The sequence below is a fragment of the Antedon mediterranea genome, chromosome 8 (assembly GCF_964355755.1).
Source record: "Antedon mediterranea chromosome 8, ecAntMedi1.1, whole genome shotgun sequence".
NCBI classification, from domain to species: domain Eukaryota; kingdom Metazoa; phylum Echinodermata; class Crinoidea; order Comatulida; family Antedonidae; genus Antedon; species Antedon mediterranea.
Window position 1 is genome coordinate 21,803,827 of NC_092677.1, and position 24,475 is coordinate 21,828,301.

The 24,475-nt window shown below is 34.2% G+C and overlaps 1 protein-coding gene across 1 annotated transcript in view; it reads left to right on the top strand.

Moving 5' to 3' along the window:
• LOC140057801 (diacylglycerol O-acyltransferase 1-like) overlaps nt 1–24,475 on the top strand; it is a 66,794-nt gene that overhangs the window by 31,223 nt on the left and 11,096 nt on the right. The window contains exons 2-7 of the mRNA XM_072103543.1: nt 17,584–17,735; nt 17,967–18,054; nt 18,810–18,850; nt 22,453–22,538; nt 22,733–22,785; nt 23,610–23,712. Of these exons, the coding sequence (XP_071959644.1) occupies nt 17,584–17,735; nt 17,967–18,054; nt 18,810–18,850; nt 22,453–22,538; nt 22,733–22,785; nt 23,610–23,712 (523 nt within the window). The remainder of the gene's footprint in view (nt 1–17,583; nt 17,736–17,966; nt 18,055–18,809; nt 18,851–22,452; nt 22,539–22,732; nt 22,786–23,609; nt 23,713–24,475) is intronic.

Sequence of the window (24,475 nt, forward strand, 5' to 3'; positions counted from 1 at the left end):
TCTTTCGATACTGTTCTCTTCAAGTTTATTTTGACAACGTCATCATACAAAAAAATTAGAACATGATGTGGGTCCCGTAAATTCACCTATGCTACACTGTATATAGATATACACAGTACAGTATATACAGTACATATTGTATATGGCATATAATAGGCACAACTGAGCACTATAAGCGTATGCATCATATAATAGGATGGCATACATCAACATTTTCCGATCGTATGTTAACATACGTGCATGTTTAAAAAATATGAATGTCAATAAAATGATAAAAATGATCACCTATAATTCGTCAAAGTGACGAATTAAATTCTAGTTCTTCTTTCTTTCTGTATGATTTTTGTGTAACGCTTTTCTCCAAAACTCGCAAACATAACATTTCGGTAATTATCTTAACATTTTGACATTTACGTAACGTCGTCAAGCGAAGCTTTTCATGACGTTTACAATTGCGCAACGTGACGTACGCGCGATTTAACGATTTTCTCGTATTTAACATAGCTCGACAACCAAATAACATTTTAAAGTGAAACTTTGCAAAAGTTTAATTTATATCATGCGCTAAATTTCTGTTGAAAAAAAATTGCGTGTTTTACACAAAGTTACGCGCGCACGCGCATTTAAAATTTCAAAATGCGCAAAATTAATTTATATTCAACTTTCTACGCGTTTCATGTCGTTTTAAGCATGTCAAAAATTCCCACGCGTGCGCACATTTTTACGTGTGCGGTGCGCACGTAGCATTGAAAACGTATTTTTTTCGCGTGATTTATGTTTTTCCAGCCTTTTCTAGTAATTATACCAAATTTTAAACAATTTTGACTTAAAGATACGTCATACGAGCACGTCGAATTGGACAATTTGCGCGCGTTTTTTATGAAAAGGTTAAAAATTCGTTTAAAATATGCCTTTTTTTAAACAGTCGTAATTTCTAAACTAGACGGTCAACTTTTTGTGGATGACATATTCTGGAAGTAGATGAGTTGTAGATATCGGATCAGGTATTAATATGGCTAACCGGACATTGTGACGTCATCGTATGGCCACGCGAATATAAAATTTAGGATTTTTGTATCTTTCGTCATAGCTCATCACATTGAATAGAGCGCATCTCCACTTATCCGTTTTCCATTTTCACCCCGATTTTGATATTGTCTAGGTCAATCAACTATCTTTCGCATGAGTGAAAAATATTTTAATTTTTATGACGTCATCATGCCTAAAAATTGAAATCACGTGTGGCATCAATTTCATTTTTACTGTAAATTTTAATCTGTTATAGCTCGTAAGAATAAAATGTGATAATCACGATTAAAACTTTTTCTGGAAGCTATTGGATTGTAGATACGAAATTATGTAAAAATGTTGCCAATCGGATGTTGTGACGTCATCATATGGCCAGTTAAATAAAAAAGGTCGTATTTTCATCTTTTGCGTCATAATTCATTACATTTAAAAGAGCGCGCATCAATATTTCACGTATTCAAATTTCTTCTACACGCTAATACGTTGTTGCTGAGATAATTTCCTTTCGCAATTGCTACCTTCGCGTTTCATTTTAAAACCGTCAACATGTTAAAAATTGCAATAAATAGCGGGTCCCGTAATTTCACCTATTCTACACTGTATGTGATATGGATACAGATTATACTGTGTATACTATATATGAATTTAAATAACTAGATGGCACGCTCGCTTCGCTCGCGTACCATCTAGGGGTGCTCACAGATGGTTCTCGAATACAGTAGAATCCACGGACGGGGACTTTTTTGGGACACTAAACAAAAACGGAAGTGTCCCCCTAATTGGGGTATTCAGAAATAGAGACAACAAAACCAATACTGGATTCCATAAAGGACAATTAATTTATGTGGATTAAAGAAATTAGGGAGAAATGGAAATGTATGTACGGGAATTGGGCGGCGGCACGTGGTTGTGGTGATGGAACCGCAGTAATAAAGTTGATTGTATTTATATATTATAAGAACCAAACTAAATAAATAGACCTAGACATTCTGCGAAATGGAAATCGGAAATTCAAGCTCCTATTCAGTGAAAAATTAAACTGTAGTCTACCTAAATATTTAGGGCAAATCATCGGTTGTGGTGTTGAACTTCCTGTAAACATTTGTGTGAACCAAACTGGGTCGAATTTCTGTCATGAGTACTGATTTGTTGGCCTGTGATTTATGACGCCTAAGGGATCTATCTAGACTTATTTTTTAGAATAATGTACGTACCTGTCAGATACAATTGTCTTGTGTCGTATAATAAATAAGTACTGTAATAGTTACTGAAGTTACTATTACAATCTCGTCAATGAAAACACGAAAATGTATATGCACTTACTTATGAAAACGTATACAGTATTATACTCAGTTATTGAAACAGTAGGTTTAAAAAAGTTTCGTTTGTCTGTAAAATGATGTAATCAAGCTGTTTACATGAGTCTTAATTTATAAGCACATCAATAATAAAATAGTTTATCTATCCTGTAATTGGCGAGATTATGGTCGCTGTTGAATGAAATAAAGCCAATCGGTATCATATTTGTACAGAAACGTTTTCGCGGCCGAAGGGTGTAACCTAAATTCGTTGTATTATCGTCAAGAACTAACTGTAACTAAACTTACATAGAAAGTAGGGTATCATAAATTTGGCCTTAGCACTCGGGGGAGTGGCTGAGATGAAGTCCGTGGGACTACTAAATATAAATTGTAATGAACCTCGAGGGACATAAATAGGAATATTTCATGTTTCATTATCAATGTATAATAAATGGAAACTGTTTACCGAATAATAGAAATTGGTTTTTTAACATTTTCCGAACCTATTGCAAGTTTATTCTCAAAGGGCCCATATATTTACCTACCGTATGTGTTAAACCAAGGGCTCATAAATTTACCTACAGTACTTGTGTTAAACCAAACTGGATGTTCCATTCATCGCAAATCAATACATTTGTATAATCGTATATTAAATCTATCAAAATAGTATTTTTTAAAGAAAATCGGCCTGTCTTCAACATTATGATGGTGTACTCTAGCAATCTATCAAAATAGTATTTTTAAAAGAAAATCGGCCTGTCTTCAACATTATGATGGTGTACTCTAGCTGTTCAACCGGTTTTCAGCTATTAAAAACAATTATCGTAGGAGGAGATAGGAAAATGCGAAGCCTCCTCGCTATGTAACATTAGGGTTGAGGGATGGGAAAGCGGATAGGTACAAAGAGGAACAATTTTTAAATATATTCTTTATCCACTGAGTAACGAAATATTTTGTTCATGTTTTATAGGCCTATAAATAATATACCTCTAAATACAGTAGGCCTAAAACATTTGCGATTTAATACTTTGTTAAAACTGTCACTGTCATAATCGATTGAAATATTAAAGTACATGTCACGATACACCACTACGACATTTATATTTTTGGTAATTATTAATTAATACAAACGTTGAGAAGGAACTGTCAGTATAAAGTTTATTTGTATATCTAACAGTAGAGCCTATCCACAGTCTCAGTAATAAAGTTTATTTGTATATATTTTTATATTACATCTAACAGTACGAACATTCACAGTAAGAAATGTTCGATTCAAATGAAAAATAGTTAATAGGTATTTACAGTATTGTCAAAGTATTGCAAGTTTATTCTCAAAGGGCCCATATATTTACCTACCGTATGTGTTAAACCAAGGGCTCATAAATTTACCTACAGTACTTGTGTTAAAACTCTGGCAGACTGAGAGATTGGGATGTTCCATTCATCGCAAATCAATACATTTGTATAATCGTATATTAAATCTATCAAAATAGTATTTTTTAAAGAAAATCGGCCTGTCTTCAACATTATGATGGTGTACTCTAGCTGTTCAACCGGTTTTCAGCTATTAAAAACAATTATCGTAGGAGGAGATAGAAAAATGCGAAGCCTCCTCGCATTTTTTTGGCGGGTATTTTTCAAGATGGACATCCATTAGACAGTGTATACCACGATCGGAAAACACCCCTATTTGGGGCAAATCTTTGAACCTAATTTCGTTTTAATCGTCAATAACTAATTATCTAACTCAATTTAATTAGTAAACAGGGTTACATCAGGCGGTTAAAATCAGTACCGAAAGTACGAACCAACTTTACATACCATCGAGTGAAAATTCTAGAAGTAAGGCGCGATTTACCGAATTTTGCCCTTACGTAAATTTATATATAGATAAAATTCAGCAATAACAACATATCATATTCTTCAGTTCAGGTCATAATGCCAACGTGAACACTTCCTTTTGTCCTCAACCTATCCCCTTAATGTTAATGTTGCACCACTTGCGCGGCGGATAACCAAACTCGTCAAAGTGACGAGTTACATGTCTAGTTCTTCTTCTTTCTGTACACTTTTGTTTAACAAATATCTCAAAAAGTTGAATAACAATGATCACAAAAATTTCACAATTCTTTCAAATACTTTAACTTTAGCCATAATAAGCTTTTCAGCGTGATCACTCAACCGTGACGTCACGTATACGCGATTTTGTGGAATCACACTATCAATCATATCTCCCTAACTCTTTATCACATATCAATCAAATTCACTATACCTAAACTTCAGGTGAATGGTAAAAATATCAACAAATAAAAACTTGCGCGTTTCAAGGTCATGCGCATGAAATCGCGCGTTAAAAATTTAAAAAGCTCAAAATTAAGTTTTGATCAACTTAGAGCATGAATTAGGCCATTTGCGTGTTTCAAAAAATTACTGCGCAAAAACACGTTTTTGCGTACGCGATTCTTAAAAGGCGTAAAAAATGAAATTTGATGTATAAATCACATTCTACTCACAATTCTTAGTACATTCACCGATCTTGAGTCCATTCCGACTTAAAATAACGGTATACGAGCACATTAAAAATGACAAAATGCGCACATTAATTTCACAAAAGTTCTGAAAATGGTGAAATACTGTATATGTCTTTTTTAAAATGAAAATAACTCTTCAGAATGCACGATGACCCCTAAGTTTTTTAACTTATTCGGGAAGCCATTGAGTTGTAGATATAAATGTATATACACATTAGACGTACCAAATGGTATTACGTCATCAAATGGCCACTTGAAATTAAAAATTAGGATTTGTTTCCGTTTTGTGTAGGTTATCACATTCAATAGAGCGCATCTCCACTATTTGAGCTCGATTTTCGCACAAATTTCAGTGTGTGCTTGCTTAATTATTATCTTTCTCATAAGTTTTCAGTGTTTTCATTTTGATGACATCATCACGCGTAAAAACTTGAATAACGTAGGTCGTGTAATCTCACCTTCGCTGTAAATTTGAATATCTTACAGCTCTTATCTTATCAAGGTTATCTTGATGATTATAATTTATTATGAAAGCTGATGAAATGTAGATATGAATTCATAAAAACCAAGCCTATCGGATGTTGTGACGTTAACATATGGCCAGATGAATTTAAAAAGTAGTTTTTTCATCTTTTTCGTCAAAGTTATAAAAATTTCTAAGAGCGCGCACAGCGCTTCTACGTGCCAGATTCTCTTCCAATTCTTATATTTATTTGCTCAATTCATTATCTTTCGAAATTGTCATCTTTGAGTTTATTTTGATAATTCCATCATACCAAAAAATTAGAACATCATGTGTGTCCCGTAATTTCACCTATGCTACACTCTATATAGATATACAGTATATACTGTACATATTGTATATGGCATAATAAATAGGCACAACTCAGCACACTATAAGCGTATGCATCATGTCATAGGATGGCGTACATCAACTTTTTACGATTGTATGTTAACGTACTGTATGCATGTTTAAAAAGTGTTAATTTCATTAAAATGATAAAATGATCACCTATAATTCGTCAAAGTGACGAATTAAATTCTAGTTTGATATTATGGTTATGACTTTTCAAAATGAAGAAATAAAAAATACTCAATTTTTACATGCAGGTATCTTAGTATAAATTAAGACGCTACATTTTGACCATGGAAAAACCATCGTACAGTCAATGGTCATGCATGTTTTTTAAAGAAGGGGAATCCCCGATAACTTAAACACAAAGCAGCTATGAAGAAACAGCTGCCAGAAGGCGCAGCTCCGATTGGTTTCAGAAATTACGAGTCGCCTTTTAATCAACAGCACAATGATCATTTTATTGAAGAAATTCTTTTCAACCCTTTTGGTTATAGAACAATCTAATTATCAAGCCTTATATCCTCATATCGGGTGTTTATTTAATTTTAAATTAAACAACAGTGAAGAGGCACCGAATAATACGTACACGGACGTATGACGAATACACACATGTACATCATCATTAATTTTTATGACATAGTTGGTGATATGATGCAATTTTATAATGGATAATGATGGGAGTGCCTTTCCGGGCGATTAATCAAATGTTCATTGTAGTACCTCGGCCTAAAGAACTGCAACAAATCTGCTTAACGTGCACACACACACACTATAGCTGTTCTCTGCTGAATAGTAAGTACATGCTTGAGCATAAACACTATTACCACATCCCTTTTCTAGTATCTCAGTATTTATTAAGATTGAAGTTAAAGATGATATGAAAGTATTTTAAAATTTTCAAAAAATATTTTGTATGAATCCTTTAACACCTTGACTGCCAAAACACGAAGGTATCAACATATTTTTTTCAGCATTTTAAATCTTGGATTATGTTGTTTCAGTATTTATGGAAATCTCAATGACCGACCGCTCACCGCTGGTGAGCTGCGCATCCTTTAAGTGCGCGCGACAGTGAAGTAATTACGTCGGGACTTCCTTTCTGTGATGGGAGCGTTGCCGATCGATATACTATGACCTGGGACTACTAGGCTAGTAGGCCTACTACCTGGCGGGGCTTCCCCTTTTTATGCCAAATTGAAGAATATCAATTGCGTAATTTTATTTTTAATTAAACTATGGGGCAACTTTGCGATGGGTCGACTTTGCGTTGGGGCGACTTTGCATTGGGGCGACTTGACTAGCACCCGCTAGGCCCTACATGTAAGCCTAGTATTAATAACCTATGCCCAGCCTAGCAGGGACAGGCCTGGCCTTGGTGGGCGTTGTCTGTTGATCGTTTTTATTTATTTATTTCAACAATATTTGACGGTCCATCCAGCCGAAACTGTACATTATTAATTAGTATTTTTTTTGGCAACCATTTTGAGTTTGGCAGCCATTTTGAAATTTTTGGTGGCCATTTTGCGATTGGCGGCATTTAAATTATGATACCATACTGGTGGCAGTCTTCTTGTCTTCTTCGGCAAATTATTATCCGGTATTCATTATGGAGTGTAGTTGGATAAGCTTTTCTTCAGTTGCATTTGATATTGGTCGTGTTTTAATTTTGTCGGACTATGCACTAAATGCCCACATAAGAATGATGTAGGTTATCATCAACCGTATTTGGCTATATGGGGGGTGGGCGGTATGTATATGGATTTCGAATCAAGCAATGATCAAACGGACGTCATTTGGTTTTGAAAAAAAAGTATGTACGTCCTATTATGTTAAGTACGATCGAGACTGTAATACCAACTGGTGAAATATAATATCCTGACAGGTATTATAGTGTTGCCAAGTTTTTTTGTTAATTATATTATCAAGTCTAGTCCTAGCCTAGGCCTCATACAAATGGCCTGCTTCGTGATAATGTACCCAAGTACAATCATCACTTTGCTCCGCAATAATGTACCCAAGTACATATCCACACGTGTGTCTCCACTCGCCACATCGTTTAAACATAGCGCAAGTGCATCATCTTAGTTAAATCTTAGTAGTTAAAATTTCCAAAAATTCATAATAAAATATTTTAGAGTGAGTAGCCAATCGCATGAGGCTGAAATTAGTCAACCGGATAATCTTATGCACCAAGAATTCTTGGTGTCAAACCATGTGACTTGTACGTGTTTTCCCAGATGGAGTTTACAAGCTCAAAAATAGTATACGTATGAAACGGCATATGTGCCAAAATATTTTTCTTTTTACTAATATAAGTCAAAACTCGGTCTGGAACCCAGACTCTAATAAGACTTAAGAGTAATAAACACAAGGAGTCCAATTATAAACTAGTATAATAAACTTTATTCAATGTCCTGTAAAATCTAGGCCTTGGCCTAAAGAACTGCAACAAATCTGCTTAACGTGCACACACACGCTATAGTTGTTCTCTGCTGAATAGTAAGTACATGCTTGAGCATAAACACTATTACCACATCCCTTTTCTAGTATCTCAGTATTTATTAAGATTGAAGTTAAAGATGATATGAAAGTATTTTAAAATTTCAAAAAAAATATTTTGTATGAATCCTTTAACACTTTGACTGCCAAACACGAAGATCTTCGCGTTTGGAAACACAACGCTTGACTGCCAAAACACGAAGATCTTCGTGTTTCGCGTTTTTTTACGAAATCCGGTAGATAGGTTAATTATTGGTATACTAACTTAACTATAAATATGGACACTATATTCGGTCTGGACCGTCAATAATTTACTATTTGAAAGTAACTAATCTGGTTACGAAGGACTGTCAAAATGGTACATGTCAAATCAACATACACCGCGCATCACAGTATCGCATATAGCGATGGCGTATTGTGTATCGGTCGCGCTAGCTATCCCGCCGAAGCATGCATTACAAAGGTTTTTGTGGATTGGCATGTTTGTTTGTTATCTGAATAAAAAATAATGGAGTCATTTTCAATATGAATTCTTTAATGTTGTTATTGTACTGTATGTATACCCTAATTGTTTTGGTGTTTCATTGAAAGTTACCGAGTTTCACGCAGCAAACTTGAAATGGTATGGATATTATCAGTTTACTAGGCTAGTAGTACTAGGCTAGTCTACGGCCTAGTCGTAAAATGGTTCCGGACCAACTTTAGGCCTGGTTAACTAGGCCTGGGGCCGATTGCAATAAAGGTCTTAACCGCGGTCTTAGACTTAAGCCCAAGATGAAACCCTTAGCAACGATGGTCTTAGATTTAAGACCATTGCAATAAGAGGTATTGAACTATATAAGACATGTGCATTATTATTTTTGTCTACCAATTGTTTCAATAGATAAAATCTGTATAGGCCCACACCTACCTGACGATCAATTACTATTAGCGGTCCACAACCGCACCAACAAGCTGTACGCATATTCTCCATACACGGCCTAGCGCTACACTATTTTGACCAAGAAAAGACTACATTGAGTAGCATATTTAAAATTTATTTTTTTGAAGTATTTGGTTTTAAACTTTAAGCATGTATTAATTAACCAATATTTACTATCAAATTACATACAATTTTCTTGCCAATATTTTAAATTATTTGCTAAAATCTCCTAGTATTTACGTAATCTTAACGCTATTGAATAGGCAGTGTGTCCATTCATGCATTAAAATGGCCTCAATATGTCCTACTGAGGAGCTTGTCGCTACTCCTTATTGTTAACTTACTCTATTTGCACTTGTTGGTATAGCGCCCTCATTTGTCGGTAACTATAGGCTGGTTTGATTGTTTGAAATTCTTTACTAATAAAGTCTCAGTTAAGACCACTATATTGCAATCGACTTTGCTGAGAGGCTTAAAGCCCCATTCCCTACGTTTTTTAGATCTAATTTAAGATCACAAACTATATTTAATGTAAAAATAATACTATATGGTCCTATTGCGATAACTTTTTTCGTCTTTAAACGGTTAAAAATGTGAAAAATAAATCGATTCTAATAATTATAGCGGCCCGCTATAAATTCCAAAATGCATTGCGCGCGGATTGATATTTTTGTTTTTCACCTGTAATTCGCCCACTTTTCGATCGATCGTGAAGCCAAAACAAATGGAAGACTCCTAACTTTTCAGCGAAAATACCGGGTTTTCCCCAATTTGTATCAACGGAGTCTGGCAAAAATAGAAAGACAATTAATGCAGCAACTATACAACGTCAGGCTAGGTATATAGCTAGCGTACGATGTTCGTACGTTATCGATGTTTACCAGCTAGGCCTACAAAACTAAGCCTAGCTAGGCTAGGCCTAAGACCGTCCACGAGAGGTCGATCGCCGCGAGCTACTTAGGTAGTGCATTGTTTCTCACTTTTTATCATAATTTACCATAAAACGTACATTTAAGACAAGGAATGACATGGTTTAATGTTTTTAAAGTGATATATATATGTATTATTTTCCAAAAAACGTCCAAAATTGCAGGGAAGGGGTCTTTAACTAAGACTTTCGCGAGGGGCTTAGGGCTTAAATCTAAGCCTAAGACAATTAAGTCTTTATATTGCAATCCGCCCCTGGTGTCTTTACTATGTGGATTTTAGCGAAACATTGATGTAAGATTTATGATTTATAAAAATAATGTAATACATTTTTCGATAGTATAACTTGTTTTTATAGGCCTATCGGTGCAGTGTAAGTAACTTTTTCTTTGTTTTTTAATCTCACTGGGCGATATTTTCAGATTGTTTGTGATGTCTTGCACAAAATCGCGAATATCTCGACTTTCTTGCGCGAAACTACGAAAAACTTAAAAAGTGGGTTACATTTATTTTACTGTTACGATTTACATATTGTGATTTGAAAATCGTTCTTGGTACCATTGTAAAGCTAAAATCTTTATGATTATTTTAGTCTAAATTACATATAAATCAGATCACATACAGTACATAGTTTATATCAGCTTTAATAAAAACATCGAATTGGGCTAATAACGCTGGCGGTGGCAGTTTTTAACTCCTTTAACCATTTACAAATGAAACTGGCAAGCGGATAAGTAAATATCGAAATAGTTTTGGCTTAGTGGACAATTAACCCCAAAATTCCTATTCTCCTCTGGGGTGCAGGTCAACTCGGCCCTAAACCGTCTCGGCCAAAGTCAAGTTGGCCCCAAGTCAAGTCGGCCTCAAGTCAACTCGGCCTCAAGTCAATTCGGCCTCATGTCAACTCGGCCTCAAGTCAACTCGGCCTAAAGTCAACTCGGCCAAAAACTAATCCGTCAACTCGGCCTTTAAAAAGTATGGAACGCAAAAAGTGCTAATATAGTAGTTCATTTATTACAATGGCAGGACGGTTAGGCCTACATAATAGACGAAATAAAACGGAAATTTCAATGTAAATTATAACACACTGGCTGATCGTTTTTCGTTTAATTGATAGGTAATTTTTATTTATATTGTTGGTTGGTTTGTCGGTTGGTTTGTCTCAGTAAGAACCCTCAGTAATGTGTTTGTTAGATCTATTTTGAGGATGTTCCCAGAAATAATCGCAAATATTCTTAGAAGGCCTAAACAGGCCTCGAATTTTACCGCGGCCAGTGCCGTCGGTGCCCTCCCAGTTGGCCTCAATGCCCTCGAAAATTAATAGCACCCACGGCCACTACTGGCCTGCCCTTTTTTTTGCGTTGGCCGTGAGTGCCCTTCCCGAGTTTTACCACAATAAAAACCACTGAAGTAGATAGAAAATAATGTCAAGAATATCGGACGAGACGCAAAACTATCGCCTGTCTTCGTTGCAAGGGGATTTCCCTAAACGCATTTAGAGAAAACATCGAACATATTTATATAACCAAAACAATATCGTCCCGGCCGCCGTGCGTGGTAAATAATGGTATAGATAGTACATTAAAATACAGGGGTGTACACTTTTAATAATAAAGCTAAAAACGTTCCTCGATCGGAGGTCACTGAAAGTATTAAAGTCGCACCACTCCCGCCTCAATAATCGAGCTAGCCGCCTTCGTTGAAAAAAAAATTACACGCACTCCTTGTCCTAGCCAGCCTATCCTCCCGCCGCCGATCCGATCAACAATACATTGGGAAAACAATTCCATTTGACGCACACGCACCCTCTGATAAGAAATTTCACACGACGTCGTCGTCGTACGTGTGAGTACGAAGGATCGGTCGTTGGAAAAACAATTCCTTTTGACGTACACGCACCCTCTGATATGAAAATACCATGTGCGTTCCTGCATGGTGTAGTCCATTCCATTATACGTGTAAAATTAGGGGTGTCAACTTTTAGTACTAAAGTTAAACCGGTACCTCAACCCGAAGATCGTTAGAAGTATATTATATTTATATTTTATCGCACCCACCTCAATAATCCAGCCGACAGATCATCGAAAAATCTTGTTTAACGACGTCGTACACTAAATTAACAAACGCGTTTTTACCGAACTCAAGGAAATGGTATAGTCCACAATACACGTGCAGAAGGCTAAACAGAGAGAGAGGGGTCGGCGTCCGTCCGTCCGTGTTTTGAATTCTTATGAATATGGATTATACTAACAAAAAAGCTTCAGAAATCGAAACTCGGAAAATAACAATTATTTATATTCTACAACATAATGTCATTGGCTTGATTTTTACCGTGGTTAACACTCTGTGTATGAATAGTTGTAGTTAAGGCCTACAAACAAATTGTTTTTGTAACCTGTGTTCTCCGTCCGCTGCGCCTTTAGTGCTGCTAAGTGCTTGCTGTTGTTAGGGTCTTTACCCGTTGGGCCTGGCTTCACATGCCCTTTTTTGATCGCATTGTTTGAAACTAAACGAAACAACTGTGAACGCTAAACATCGTACCTTAATAATTATTATTTATATGGATCGTAAATACACGTAATATTTATATATAATGAAATACAAAAAGATGTAGACAGTCAGTCCTCTCCTACTACTACTACGCAATCTGATGAATAGGGGAAATTCTCCCAAAAATGTTTGCGGGTAAAATTCCACCCGGGCGCTCAACCGGAAACAAGCTATTTTTAAATTTTGGCCTATTTATTAAAATATTTTTTAATTTTGGCCTTGGTGCCCCTTCGATTTAAAACAAATGGCCTTGGTGCCCTCCCATTTGGCCTTGGTGCCCCTCAAATCAATGAAAACCGGAGGCCAAATGGCCTTGCCCCTAAAATCCCCAAATTCGAGGCCTGGGCCTATATATTATATAGATATTATTAGATTAATACAGTAAAATAAAAATGGTTTTTTTTTGTATATATTCTCTCTCAAATTATTAGCAATATGTCACGGTCAAAGTGAATAACTATATGTGACATTAAAATGGTATATTACAGCAACAAAATCTTTTCACACATTTATTGACGATGTCAATCAAACTACCGAAGAGATTATGGAAACAAATTCGGAATGTTCTGTCATGTTAAATTTCTATTGCAATTGTGCGCTATTCAAATTGTTTTTATTACTTTTGTGATTTGATTATAATAATGGAGAATCCAATGAATACATTTATGGGAAATTAATCTAAAACACACTAAGAAATCATCATGAATAAATGGTGTATTTTTATTTTGTCAAGCATAAAAACTAATCTAAAACACACTGAAGAAATCATCATGAAAAAATGGCGTATTTTTATTTTGTCAAGCAAAAACTAAAACATATTGTTTGAGTCCAAAACAACGGAATTCCTAAACAACATAATATTGCCTTTGCATTCTCATCTGTTTTTTAACACCCACCGCGCCCTGTATTGTTCAATAAAATTGATCACCTAAAGGGGCATTCCCACCGTCCGTACCTGTTCCGTTTCGCGGACGGCGCCGTTTTTTCAACGTGACGCGCGCCCGTTCACCGTTCCGTTTTAAACATTCACACCTGTTCCGTTTTGTGACGTGACGTTAAAATAGCAGCCGTTTCTGGATGATTATCGGATGATAGTGAGGAAGAAATTATTCTTTTTAGTTTAATTAAAGATGATATTACAAAACGGGACAAGATTCCCGATGATAGTATAACAACACACACCATGATAAATTCCATGAATCCATAATTAAATACAATAAAATCACAATCACATCCCTATGGACTGTTATGGAAGCAAATTTCTCTCTTCCCATGGTGTACTGTATTAATTATGAATAATTATGAAGTACTAAACGAAATGAAAATAAAAATGTCATACAAAAAAAACCGTAAGGCCTATTTGAAAATAATGCACATTCATGTCTAGGGTGTGTGTGCATGTAACCTATACCCATAATGCTTATGCAATTTGTTTTCTTGCCTTTTGATTTGTTTTGATTTTAATGTCATTTTATTCTTTTTATATTGATGTATATACAGTTGTAGACCGAAGTATATTGTTTAAATATTATTTTTTTTAATGTATTCTTCGACAGTTATTCCTGTATACAAAATGTGAAGAAATATTTGTTTATTTCGAACAATATAAATAAATACTACCTATCAATTCATATTATATAATCATTTATATTGAATTTTCCGTTGTATTTCGTCTATTATGGCATAACCGTACTATATCCTGCCATTATAATATTAACTACTACTATATTAGCACTTTTTGCGTTTCATAGTTTTTAGAGGCCGAGTTGACGGATTAGTTTTTGGCCGAGTTGACGTGAGGCCGAGTTGACTTGAGGCCGAGTTGACGTGGGGCCGAGTTGATGTGGGCCGAGGTGACGTGGGGCCGAGTTGACTTGGGGCCGACTTGACGTGGGGCCGACTTGACTTTGGCCGAGACGGTTTAGGGCCGAGTTGGATCTGTACAAAAGTTTCCGTTTTTTTCCATTGATTAGGACTGTTTTCTTTTTGGAGCCCTTTCATATCATCTTTACCGGTAATTATAAAATGAACATCAGACTTGACTATTTCTAATCATTCTTAATTCACCAGATGTACACTAAACTTCTATCAACATTATTAATTAACTTCAAATTACAATGTTCAAATGTTTGGTACATCATTCATCAATTACTGATTGAGTTCATTGTGAATCTTCTCTAGATTGTTCATAGATTAAATCAAGTCTATCTGCTGGTTTAGAAACTCTGCCACTTCTATTTCTGGGTATGTTACCTCTCTGTGTTTGGATCACATACAATAATGGCATACACCTGGATCTAGTTTGTGAGCGTTTCGGTCTGATAGCATAAAAGTCAATTTCAAAATAATAGAATTATCCATATTATCCCATAGTACTGAAAAATTTTAAAACGAAACATCATTATATAGGCTAGGATACTAGTAAACAAACATAGTTCAGACAGTAGAGTAGTAGTACTGCATGATACACACATGTGGGTATGTAAACAGCACCTACACGGCGAAAACTGTCATATCGAGGAAATATCCTTCTGTCACCTAATACCACTTGGGAAATACTATTTACAAAGTGACATTATTTCACATTTTCATGCAATGTACATCGTATTTATAGCGCTTGTACACAGTATACAAATAATGAATGTTGATGAGTGTAATGGTACAAATAATGGCACGAGGTGAATGATGAAAGGTTATATCAACGAGGCAACGCCGAGTTGATATAACCTTTCATCATTCACCAAGTGCCATTATTTGTACCATTACACGAATACAAAACATTCATTATTTGTTTTATATAACATCTAAATAAATTCTAGTTATTTGAATCAAATAAAAGGTAGCCCTAGCCAAAGCTTCCTACATTTCCTTCACACACATTGATTAAAAACAGTAACATTTGGTTTTTAATAATTTTATATTAAATGTTATATTTATATGGATTTCGTAAACACACCTACTTTTGTGTTAATTATGTCTACAAACGACCAAACAATCCTAGGCCTAGCAAGGCTAAAACGCCTAGGCTAGGCCTAGCCTAATACTAGCATGGCCTAGGCTAGACCTAGTAGCCTAGTACTAGCTTGGCTGAAAGGCAAAACTTCGACAGACAATTGGAACTTATCTAAGCTAATTATGGTTTTTTCAACAATTCCACGTCTTGTAGGGATGTCCCCATTAATTAATCAAAATCCTAAAAACGATCTAAAGCTAATTTAAATGCCTTTTTGAATGAAATTAGTACATAATGTCCAAATCGTACACAAATATCTGCTGCTGTTGCATATCTCGGTGGTGTTTACAAATGAAACTGAGATCAGACGACAGGTGGCGCTGTTGTATTTCACAGTACAGAGCCATATCATAGGATAATTTGTGTACAGTACTAGATTTTTTTTCATCCGCGAGACGTTTTTTTTTTCGTACACAAAAATGTTTCAAAAAGTACTATTAAACGATCGTTTAATAGTGCGTACTATTGCATGCCATGTGACCCACAATCGTCCAATCAAATGACAGGAATTTATTTAGGTGTTATATAATATGGATTATCATACAGTACTACTACTAACTAGGCCTATAAGTACTAGCTAGGCGTACCACTTATTTTAAAATTTTAAAACGGAGGTAGACAACTACCTCTGTTCTTAACCTACGTTGGCCGGTAGGTACAGTTGTTCTTCTTTCATAAAATAAATGTCCCATTTTTAACATAACACACAGTAACTAATACTAATATTAATACATTTATTATTACTTCACAGTAATTAACTCGCATTTTAAATTTGATGAAAACTAGTATTTTAATTCTGTGTGTGGTGCATCAGTACACAATAAATCTGAACATCTGGATTTCCCCTCCTAGCTATCGCTTCGCAGACTATGCGGAGCATGTTAGCTTGCATAGATTATGCCACGCGAAACCTCCGAAGTTGTCACGCGTCCAAAACGTAGTCTACGCATCCAAATGTTGCAGAATTTATTCTCTCTACTATATGTCCGAAGCACAGCTCTGTCAGACTAACCATTGCTAATGGGGTGGTGCGATATGCCATTAGGGCCTTGCACAGGTTAGCGTTTTCGCGTACAAATTGTTTCAAGATTTGAACCGCTCGTTACGCTTCCCCTTTACTAATTGGGTATCGTGGGCTAATTAACCATTTCTTGTATTCCATGTCGACCAAACATTGACTTTAAATGTACCATTATGTCCAGCGACATTATTGATGAAAATCTTGCTATCAATGAAAATCTTGCTATCAATGAATCATAAGTAAGAGTCGACTTCTATGATTCTAATAATTTAGGCAACCCTGTATAAATACCAGCATGCATTGTGCATGGATTTATATTTTTGTTTTGCTTCTGTGATGCACCCACTTTCGATCATGAAGGCAAATCAAATGAAAGAACCGTAACTCTTCAGGGAAAATATTGGGTCTTCCCCGGTATTGATGGATTCTGCCAAAAAAAAAAAAATGCAGCAACTACATCAGGCTAACCTATATCTAGTTTATGATGTTCATACATTGCAGCTGTTTACAGTACCACCAAGGCCTAACTAACCTAGTAGGACCTAAGATCGTCCATTAGAGGATTCTACTAGTGCATTGTTTTTCTCTGTTTATCATAATTAACCATAGAACGTACATTTAATACAAGGAATGACCTGGTTTAATATTTTAAAAGTAATATATGCATTATTTTTACAAAAAATCAGCAGTTTTCTTTAAAGACTAAGATACAAAAATTAAAACATGATCACTTGCATTTGTGTCAAGTTTCCGCATTCACCTAAATCTAAGCCTTACGAATTTAATTTCTAGATTAGGAATATATCACACATTTGTGCTGCAGCATTTAAAATTGAGTTGCATTTCTGTTGTGGCAAAATGAACATGGTAAGTTAAATTTGTGTTATGTAAACTTTTCCTCACATTCGATGTAAAGTATTTTTTTATTTTGTAGATGGCAGCTTCAGATTCAGAGGTAGACACTAATGATCGTCAGTTGAGGCAGCGTCATTCTAGTGGCAAACTTAGGCGTGTTGGATCAACAACTAAAATTGATGATGAAGTTCGACAGCATGAACAACAACGTAAAAAGCAGCCTGATATTCCGTTAGTGAATTTCAGTGATAGTCATTGCAGTGCATTTTTTAATTACTGAAAATAATAACTGATATTAAAGAGTAAAGACATATGATAATGCAACAATATAAAACATTTAAATAAAAAAAACTAATATTAAAACAATGCACAATATAAATTTGTTTTTAAATATAAATAATTTTATGTTTATCAACCGTGAAATACTTGATGTTTCTATTTCAATGGCATGTTCTTTTACAGTTTACATAAACCACAAGATTCATTGTTGAGCAGTGGAAGTGGATTTAGCAACTATCGAGGCTTCCTTAACTTGTGCATTATTCTTTTGGTATGCTTTTATTGTTTTTAATATAAATATTCTTGTTAAATGTATTTTTACCTCTTAAATCATTTTTGTTTGTTTTGAGGTATAAATTTGAATATACAGTATAACTATTAAATTAAACACAATGGGACAAATTCAAGCAATTATGCTTTCTGACATATGGGCCCATCAGGCATTGGATGATATAAAAATTAGCATCATTTTACCAAAATCTGGCATTTTTTTTACCGTTTTAATGTTCAAATCCAAAGCATCCGTTTTCTTAATGCATGACCTCTGTCACGGTTGTAGACTTAAAGACTTATACATGGATGTACTGTATACTGACATGAATATTGATTAGACTAGATGATCCAGGGATATGTGAATCGCTCAATCCGGTGTGATCTGTATTATTGAAATTACAAAGCGTTATAATATTGACATTAAACAGTTGTATGCCTCAAAATTATTGATTTTAAAGTTTATAAACTGAATCTGCTGTAATGTGAAATTTATCATCACCATCAACTTTAAATTACAATCAAAGTATACATAACATAACGTTACTTAAACTATACCATATTAAGAAATCTTCTAAACATAGCTTATGTCAAATAGGTAGGATAACAATTACATTTTGAGAAGCATGATGAACCCTTAACGTCTAACTGCTGGACTAACATTCTGTAATGTATGCTCCCATTTGAGAGAATACATTAGAAAAGATCAAATAAAATAATATCAAAAATAATAATAATGTTTCATTTCAATTTCAGGCAATGTCCAATACACGTCTTGTGTTAGAAAACCTTATAAAGTAAGTTTTCTAAGCTTGTAAAAAGTTGGTGAATCATGTTTTTTGGCATCCACACATGTTGTTAGGCTTAAATCTTTGTTTATGGCAGACCTCAACTATGTGTTAATAGCCAATCTGTGTTAGTCTCAAGATGAGATCCTGTAATGTTGTATAAGACTATGTTCAGTCTCAATACTCACCCTCATGAAGCGGCATCTCCGAAGAGATACTTTTATATAAATTACACTACAGTCACATATGTAAGGAAACTAGCTCCAGCTTTGTCATCCATGGTATCATCAGAAAGCAAATGTAATACTGATCATTTTATCCCATTACATCCATATCAAAAAATGCATAGTTAACAATAAAACAAGTCACAAAGCCAATAATTTTCTCAAATACTTTACTGTTTGGTATCGTGGGATAGCTTTTTTTTATTCTGAATACAAAAATGTTACTAATATCTATTCGTTTTCATTTGTTTATTGTCATAATTTTCAATTGTTTGAAAAATGTACAATGAAAAAGGTCTCCTTCACATTTAGATAAATACGGTTTTTCTTATTGGTTTAACAATTTATTTAAATGTTGGTAACATTTTTATCTGGTTATGATAACAATTTCAGTGTGTGAAACTACTTTAGTGTAAGTTAAGTTTAACTATCAAGATCCTCGATATGCCCGGTTTTCGCATTGCAAATAAACAACCATTGCTTTGCAGGTAAATTAGTTGCGACGTAAACATATTGTTTGATCTTGGAGGTAAAGTCATTTAAGTACCTTTTTGTTCATACAACTACTATAGCAGAAACGTAACTTTGGAAAGTAATCTAGATTTGTCTTATCTGCTAGTTGATGTAGTTTTATTTATAACTATATCCAGTGCAGTGGTGTCTATGTTTTCTGCCAATAGCATGATTGCATGTTGTAAGCCTATATATACTGTATATATAAACTAAATCTAAATTATTTGCTTATTTAAATTAATTTTTGTACTCATTCTTATATTATATATATTGAATATTTGTGTGAACATGAAGGCAGAATAGAAAACAGCTCATCTATACTGTGTATAATTAGTCAAATAATCTTCCACCGGTTGATAACATTATTGAGATTATAAGCAATACAATAGAAATGGGAGTTTTTAATGGTATTAAAACATATAAAAACATTGGCGAACCGACTAATTGCAAAGGCATATATAAAGGGAAACAGTTATCAGTGGTAACATAAACATACTTAAATAGCCCTCAATAAACATTAGATTGGCTCCCATTGACCAGAAAGTGTTCTTTCACCATTATAGGTAAAATGTACATGTATTCAAATTCTAATGACACATTAGGTAAATATGTATCAAATGTACAAATCTGAAATAAAATTTAAATAGGCCTATTTCTATAAATCAATTTCAAGTGTACAATCTTACACCGAGTTTACAAAGGAATCGCTCACTCGCTTTGATGTTACTCTAGGCCTAGGCAGCCAACCACCAAGCAACACGTACATGCGTTTCGCTCAAATTTACCGCAGTCATATTTTGGACGCCGCCCTCAATACAGATTTTTACTGGCTTACATTACAAAAACGTATACGTGTGCGTGAGGTATCCGTTTTCGTTAACGTATTCGTAAGATTATCTATTATTCCATTAATATATTAAATTTAAACATAGAAAAAATTCTTAATGAATATGTTTTAAAAGCCCCAGATAAACTTAAAATTGAGTGCAGCCTTCCATACAAAATAACTATCTGGTGGTAATAAGTCAGGCAATAAAAAATTATGTCTCTTTTCAAAGATATAAATAATTCATGCAATGAAGTTGTAGTATTTAAATTGGTTAACCCCTTGTTATTGTCAGAATCTTTTTTTTTTCTATCTTATTTTTCTTTCTTCCCCGGAATTTTGTTCGCAGTGTATCTCTAATTCTGGTCAACATAAGATTGTATAACTTTGTCATAAGATTGACCTGTAGACGTGCAAGAAACGTAAAGTTACCCGCGATTTTATGAATTTCAATGATTGATCATAGATTATAGTAAACCAAAAGTAATTTTGTATTGACACTTGGTGAAAATTTAAGTCATATCAAGGGCAAACTTTCTATGTTTTAAAAATGGCATGCTTCACAAAAAGTTACGCGTGCACGCACATTTAAAATTTTAAAATGCGCAAAATTAATTTCTAATCAACTTTCTACGCATGACATTTGAGCATGACAAATATTCCAACGCGCGCAAAAATATTTACACGTAAGGTGCGCACGGAGCATGAAAATCATGTGTTTTTCTCTTGAATTATGATTTCACAGGCTTCCCCAGTCATTTTAAAAAAGATTGACATCATTTCAAATTAAAATGACGTCAATGACATTGATTTAGACCATTTGCTCGCGTTTTAGTTGAAAAAATATTGTCAAAATAATGCCAATTTTGAATCTATTATAGCTCTTTAGGATCAAAGGTGACCCCCATTTTTTTTAACTTAACGATAAACTGTAGATATGAATTCATGGAGAATTTTTACCTCTCGGAGGTTATGACGTCATCGTATGGCCACATGAATGTAAAATATTGGATTTTGGTCTCTTTCATTATTGCTCATCACATTCAACAGAGTGCATCTCGTTTAATATACGTATTCCATTTCCCCCAAGATTTTAATAATGTCTACGTCAATCAACCGCATGACTTAAAAATATTTTAATTTTTATGGCCTCATCATGTCTAGATGTAAATGTAAATAACGTGGGTCACTTATTTTCATTTTTACAGTAAATTTTAATCTTTTATAGCTCGTCAGAATAAAAAGTGATGCGCATGATTAAAACTTACTATAGAAGTTGTTGAATTGTAGATATGAATTCATATACAAATTCTGTCTATCTGGTGTCATGACGTCATCATATGGCCAGTTGAATTAAAAAAGTCATATTTTCATCTCTTGCGTAAAAGTTCATTGCGTTTAAACGAGAGCACATCTCACTTTTACGTGCCCAAAATTCTTCAAATTTGTATTAATGTAAATATTTAGATAATTATCTTCTAAAATAGTTATCTTTATATGTCAATTTGATGATGTCATCGTGTTAATAATTGGATTTAAAAGATGGGTCTCATAATTTTGTCTATGCTACACTGTAACATATACAGTGTATTCTGTAACTGTAATATGCTGTATGCTAGTACTACAAAATAGGTAAATTCAGCACTGTAAACACATTTAATTCATGTCATAGGGTGGCATAATAATTGTCGGCGTGCATATATTTTAAATGTATGTGCATGTTGCGTTTGCGCGGATAACCCGAACTCGTCAAAGTGACGAGTTCAAATCTAGTTATTGTTAAAATTATTTTGTTTTTCTACTGCATTCGCAATTAAGTTTGAAATAAAATTTAATTAAAGGCATTTTGTAGACGAGTGGAGGTTACCCCGGTGTGCTAGTATACACACAGCCACTGTCACACACAGAAAGTTATCATAACTCATAAACGCTCTTTAGGGTCACCCTCTATAAATAAGGTGAAATAAAATTAAAATAAATTGATAATACATAAAATTTACTCTTTTTTTTTAAACTTAATTTATTCAAAAATAACATAATCTTTTCAGGTATGGAATTCTGGTGGATCCTATCTCTTGGATTTCAGTTTTCTTAAAAAATCCATACAGCTGGCCTAATCTAACACTGATATGTGGTAAGTATACTTCTTTACATGACTAACTCTGATTTTCCTATCCACAAATAAAATGAGTTTGAACGTGCATGACATGCTAAGTTTTTAATATCTTCTTTTGAATTAATTTTATTTATGATGTAAAATTAAAATATATTCATTGGTGTGTATATGAATGGTTGCCAAGAGTAATATATTTGTTTTATATTTTACAGTACTCAATATATTTGTCTTCTTTTCTATTGGCATTGAACAATTACTGGCACAGGTATGTACTGTTGTATTTTATTAATAATTCTAGTTTTTAGTTAATAACCATTTTTTAAATATGTCTCTAATAGCTTACTATTTCAGAGACACTGATGCCCGCAGTTTTAACTAGAAACTCAAAATAGGCAAAGTATAATTGTTTTTATATTATGGATCAAATATATATACACATTATACACCTTTTGCCTGTGCAATCTGCTATTCACAGGTTACTACAATCGGATGTTATTTCTAAACCAAAAGCGACAGCAAAAATTAATTTGCCAATAACAGTAATGCACTTACTTGCACATTCTAAAGAATGTTGAATGTGGTAGCTGTAACGTCATCTCTCGGCAAATAGTAAAAACTATTTTAGTCTTAGTTTACTTTTTTATCTAACGTTTGAAAATAGTATATCTACAATTTATCATGTGATGCTATTTTAACCAATTGCTAGACGGTAAATGTTTGATCCATGATATACTACTACTCCACAGTGGTGGAATGAAGGGAGAAAAATGTTTGAATATGGCCCAGAAATTGCACTCTTTGGGGTTTCAAAATGTAGCTGGTCATCGACAAATTTCTAATGAATTGTGGCAGCCCAGGTGTTATTGATATACAGTAACGCACATCATCCCATTGCATAAAGTTTTTTTAAAAGAAGCAGCAGCTGCATGGTAAAACAAGGTTTAAAAGTACCACCTTATTGGATTTGTTTTAAAATTTTACAATATGTCTTTTTTCAGTTCTTTTTATTTGCAACCACATTTAAAAAAAATTTTACTTAACTATTTAATTTCAAATAAATGTTTATTTTAATTGGTATGTTAATTTCAGGGCACTATAAATGAAAGTGTTGGATTCGCTCTCAAGAGCACAAATATTTTTACCATTGTGACATGTCCAGTTGTTGTAATTACAATGTTTAGACCAAATCCAGGTAAGAATATATCATTGTTTGTTGAATATATCACTGTTTGGTATTGATTGATTGACCTATATCAAGTCAAGGCCATCGGTACAGAAGTAATATTACACAAATAGTTTTTTTTTCACTATAATATAATGTGGGGTAAGAGGATTTGTTAGAATAAACAAGAAATATTTCCTAGCAGTTTTAATTTTTGTTCTTCATTAAATTATGTTATATATTGTTATTGATAATCTATTTAAAAGTTTAGAAATAATAATTTTTATCAATTATTTTTGTTACAAGCAGTGGTCTGTTAAAGGGGTGTGTAGAAAGCGACGACCTCGAATTGGACGACCCCAACGACCCGGGCGACCTCGAATTGGACGACCTAGAATTGGACGCCCCATAACACGAAACCGACGGCCCCTATAGCCTAGCCTAGGCCTAAGTGTGGTATAACATCCCGAAGGCGAACATAGCCAAAGATCTTTAAACCATACCTTATATAATACTCGCAAGCAAGCAATTGATTGAAAAAATACAGAAATATCGCCATTTGATACTGAATGTGTCGACACGAACAAACGAACAGATATGGAACGCCAAGAGTGCATCATTAAAACTGCATTCGACATATTAAAAATAAATTAAAAAGAAATAAATATTATACATTACATGGTTAAACCATGGACGTATAATTACATCTCATATCTAAGTTTGCTATTGCTATTTTCATGCTTGTATCACCTACTATTTGTGTGCCATTTTGGACACTGTTATCCCCAGTTGG